This window comes from Vombatus ursinus, unplaced genomic scaffold, assembly GCF_900497805.2.
Source record: "Vombatus ursinus unplaced genomic scaffold, bare-nosed wombat genome assembly UNPS02004704.1, whole genome shotgun sequence".
Classification (NCBI taxonomy): Eukaryota; Metazoa; Chordata; class Mammalia; order Diprotodontia; family Vombatidae; genus Vombatus; species Vombatus ursinus.
Genome location: NW_020944482.1, coordinates 812,338 through 816,979, shown reverse-complemented (window position 1 = coordinate 816,979; position 4,642 = coordinate 812,338). Strand labels below are relative to the sequence as shown.

General features: G+C 41.6%; 1 protein-coding gene across 1 annotated transcript in view; it reads left to right on the top strand.

Annotated features, from left to right (window-relative positions):
* The first annotated feature begins 1,951 nt into the window (after positions 1 to 1,951).
* Positions 1,952 to 4,642, top strand: part of TBCD (tubulin folding cofactor D) — a 445,631-nt gene continuing 442,940 nt past the window's right edge. Inside the window, exons 1-2 of the mRNA XM_027840857.1 lie at positions 1,952 to 2,055; positions 2,463 to 2,660. Of these exons, the coding sequence (XP_027696658.1) occupies positions 2,468 to 2,660 (193 nt within the window). The 5' untranslated portion in view covers positions 1,952 to 2,055; positions 2,463 to 2,467. The remainder of the gene's footprint in view (positions 2,056 to 2,462; positions 2,661 to 4,642) is intronic.

The following is a 4,642-nucleotide window of genomic DNA, read 5'->3' as shown; positions in this document are numbered from 1 at the left end:
CCAAGGAAGGTAAAGATGTTTAGTGAGACTGCTAAGTTGAAAAATTAACATTCACCTCACACATGTACTGTCTGAGCATCCCATAAAGTCCAGATCTCTGGCTAGCCAGGCTATTTTTATTGTAGACTATTGAGGGGGAGAGGTACCTCCATAAGAGTTTGTTGTCCATGATGCTCAGTGGACAATGATCTTTGATGCAAAATCCCAGTCACAGGGACTCACAAGGACCAATTAGTAAAGCATATGTGTTATTACATCAAAGCATATATCCTTTATCAATGATCCAGAAATCACTTCCTGCACTATGGAAGGTGCTCCTTTTGTGATAAATGTCCAAGTCCTATAAATTTCATCAATCAGGGTACTGAACTGATTAGGAATTCCACTAAATGGCTTTCCCTCTTTCCCAAGATTGATTAAAACAACCCTACAGTTCTGTCCTGGTACCACAAATTCTTTTCTAAGTCAAGTATAGCACTAGATGGGTAAGTCACATGAATTACAAGATAAAACAACTTAAAAGGTACAGATTGAAAGATGCAGGTTTATATTGATTCTTCTCTTGGGAAGGGGAGGAAAATAGCCAGAGAGGGAGGGAGGGAAGGGGGAAGAGAGAGAGAGAGAGACTGATTCTCTAACCTCTCTAATAACGGGTTGGGGATTGAGACCCCAGTCCTAAACTAGGAAAAGTTACTCTCTGAGCTGTCCTCTGTATACTCATGTCTTGAACAAATGGACTCAAGGAGATACCCATCTGGATCAACCACAGAAGTTTATGAGAAGTAAAACTAGTTATGTTATACAATTTATAGTAGAAAAAAGGAACGCATTAAGAAATAGGTACCAGTTGCACCTAGCTCCAGTGGAAAGGCCACTCACTTCTTTCCCTTTTCTCCTCCTCAGCCAGCAAGATGAAGCAAAGCTACTAACTACATGCTGAAATTAGACATTCATAGCTTTAATGTTTTTCCATAATTTTATTTGCTTGAAGCTCTGCCTCTAGTTTTGAATGTCAAGGGCCCCTTCATATTGATGTTTTCTTTACCAGAAATTCCTGGAATTGTGCTGTGCCAAATATCCAAATTTTGTCCTTTTGTATGCTCACCTTGGGCAGAGTGGATAGAGTGCTGGGCCTGGAGCCTGGAATTCTCACCTTTCTGAGTTGAAATTTGGCCTCAGAGACTTACTAACTTTGTGACCCTGGGCAAGTAAGCCTGTTTGCCTCAGTTTCCTCATCTGTAAAATAAGCTGGAGAAGGAAATGTCAAACCAAATGCTCATTTTGGCTTAACTGCCAGGGAGGTAGAGTGAACAAGGTTTCTTCATACTCCTGTGACAGGAGAAAACTCTGGTTGCCTTTTTATCTTGACTCCTGAAGTTGAATAGTCCCTTCCTTCCGCCAACAGCATCATCTGGAAGCAAAAGCATTGGAAAACGAGCCTGGAGACTCAAGTTCTAGTTTATCATGAAGTAGCTAGCTGTATAACCCTAGGAAAATTATTTTCTCTTTCTGTGTCTGAGTTTTATCATTTGTCAAGTGATAAGTGGGTTTTCAGGCCCCTTCTGTCTCTGGCATTTTATGATTCTACTAGATGAGAAGCAAAGTAAAGAAAAAGGAGTTACTCTGGCCCATAACTGCTGCCCCACCACCACCAGAAACGAGAACAACGCTCAGCTCTCTGGGTGGCATAGGGTGGGAATATATATTTTTTTAAAATGCTAAAGCTGCCCAAGAGAGGAGGCACAATTTTCAGGCACAAACTAGGAATGATGTAGGGAGAGGTGATGGCACAAAAATAAATTTGACTGAGGAGCTGACGCTTCGTATTAACAACTCCATCTCGGCTGAAAACCCGGGGGTTTCAGGCTCATACCAGGCCCCGCCCACGCGATCGGCCCTCTTTTGTCTCTTTGTGCTTTCCGTAGCGGAACTGAGGTCGGCGTATGAATTCGGAAGTGAATGTTTTGCGAAGTCTCAGTGCCCGGCCCCACGAGCGCAAGTTGGAGAGGACCGGCGAGGCACGAAATCGGCTGATCTGTCTCTCGCATTTTTACGGTGTGCTGGCCAGCGGAGAGGGTCGAGAGAGAGCACGATGAGAGACGGATTTGGGGAGGAGGAGTAGGGGGGAGCAAATGCTGCTGTTTTGAAAGGATTGGGCTGGGGCTGGGCTGGTGCTCGGGTAGTGTCTGGAGAATCAGCTCTAGTACTGCCTCTTTTCGTGTCTCCTCCCTCCCCCATGTCCAGGCAGGGATGCTGCCCGTGGCATCTTTGGGGTCCTGGTGGTGTGTCTGGGGGAGCGGGGGAGAGGGGAAAGGGTGTGGCAGGATCGTGTGCAAAGCAGTGCCTGGAATTGACTCACAAGTGCTTGGTCATTTCTTTCTTTCTTTTCTTTTTTTTTTTAATTCCAGTGTGCTGACAGTTTTCCCAAATTTTTTTTTTTATCCACCTCCCTACCACCTTAGCCGAAATGCCTTTAAATGAGTTGAATGAAGATGGTACTGAGCAAGAAGAAGGTGTAAACATGGAATCTGAAGTGATTGCCATTACCAGTGTACTGGAGACGTTCAGTGAGAGCCAGGAGACAAAAGGGCTAATCGATAACCTGAAATATGTGTATGGCGATTTAGTAACTCGTGAGGTTACAATTGAAAAGTTTATAGGTAAGTGTCCTTTGATAACTCAGTTGAATTTCCATTTTGTGATAGCTTTTATGAACCCTTTATAGAGAGGCAATGATAACAGAATGGATAACCACAATTTGAAAATAGTTTTTGTGGTACTCATGTGGTAGTTATTAGGATGCTTTTATGGAGATAACTTGGTATAGTGGTACAGTACAGGATTTGGAGTTAAAAGACTTGGGTTCACTACTTATATAACCTTAGAAAAATCACTTAACCTCTCTGGGCCACATTTCCTTCTCTGAAAAATGAAGACTTGATGATCGCTAGGTACTCTTCTACTTCTAAATTTATAATTCTTTGAGTTTATGACGGAGATAGATGTTATAATCCCATTTGCTACCATTTGATCTGAAGTTGTCTAAGGAATTTGGGGACACAATAGGAGAAAGTCAGATTCTATTTTGATTTTAAGACTTGTACCTTCAGTGACATGTAATAGAGAAAGGAAGAGAATAAATTCTGACTTTCTGTAGAGCTAAAATTTAAATGGGCATAATAGAAATAGGATAGTGGAGATGGTAAGCAGTGTGCCTAATTATGGGGTATACAAATCACACATGAAAATCAATCTTATTACTTTATAGCTGTATTCTCTGTGCAGTGTCATATTGTTCTAAATAGAATCATAAATGTTTACACTGGAAGGAATTGTAGACATTATGTGAACCAATTCCTTCATTTTATAGATGAGGAAACCAAGGGCTAAAGAGCTGAAATGACTTTCCCAATATCTCGTGGTAAGTGGTAGAGTGGAGATTTGAACCTGCACCTAAAAATCTTCTTTCCTCTGAAGCTGAGATGCACTTTGCAGCCTACTGGTGGAAAGGGGGGAGGGACACGCCCAGGGAAAGGACTAGCATTTTGTTTATTTTTCTATTCAGTTTGACTCAGTAAAATCTTTATTAAGTGTTTATTTACATTATTTACATTACATTTACATACTTATATTTAAGTTGCATCATCTTGCTAGGTGCTGGGAATAAAAAGAAAAATGAAATAGTACTTAAAAGGAGCTTTTACTTTGTTGGAAGTCTACAACTATGCACTTGAAGAAGCATAAGGTATTTTCAGAAGGGAACATACATTAACAGTTGGGGAGCTCCAGGGAAGCTTCATGGAGGAAATGGCACCTGAGCCTTGGAGGAAGATTAGTATTCTGATAATGGGCAGAGAGCATCTCAGGCCTAGGGGAAATCCTTGAGCAAAAGGATGAAGTTGGCAGACAGAAGATGGAATGTCAAATTTGAGGAATTCCCAGAATTTCCCTTTGGCTGGAACATTAGAGTGTGTGACAAAGTGGAGAGGGATGACTGTCCAAAAACAAGACTGACAATTGATCTGATTGGGTGAAGAATTAGGAGAGTGCATTGTCATTGAAGTCAAGGGAAGATAGAGAAAATAGGAAAGAGTGAGGAATCCTTATTGTGAAAAGCATCAGAGGAGGGAGAGGAGGAAAAGGCTATTTCATTTAGCTACTGAGAACACTGGTAATCTTTGAGGGAGCAATTTCAGGTGAGTGGAGAGGGTTGGAAGCCAGATTACAAGTAGTTGAGAAGTGAATCAGCATATAGATGACTCTTTCTAAGATTTTAACTGTGTAAAGGAGGAGAGATACAGGACTGTGGCTTCAGGGGTAGTATAGTCAGTTGCAGGTTTTATAAGGAAAAGGGAGGGGGAAAGCTGGGTATATATAGGTAGCACGGAAGGAACCAGTAGATAGAGGGAGATTAAAGGTTATAGATATGGAAAGAATGATGGAAGGGGAAAACTTCCATACAATTCTCTTATATTTTTTCTTCTTTACAGAGAAGGGGATTATGGGAGAGGAATATAGTCAGCACAAGTACTCTATGCTTAATGCAGTCAGCTTGCCCCTCTTTTCTACCTCTTATTCAGAGCCTAGTCACAGATCCTTCCTTCCTTCCTTCCTTCCTTCCTTCCTTCCTTCCTTCCTTCCT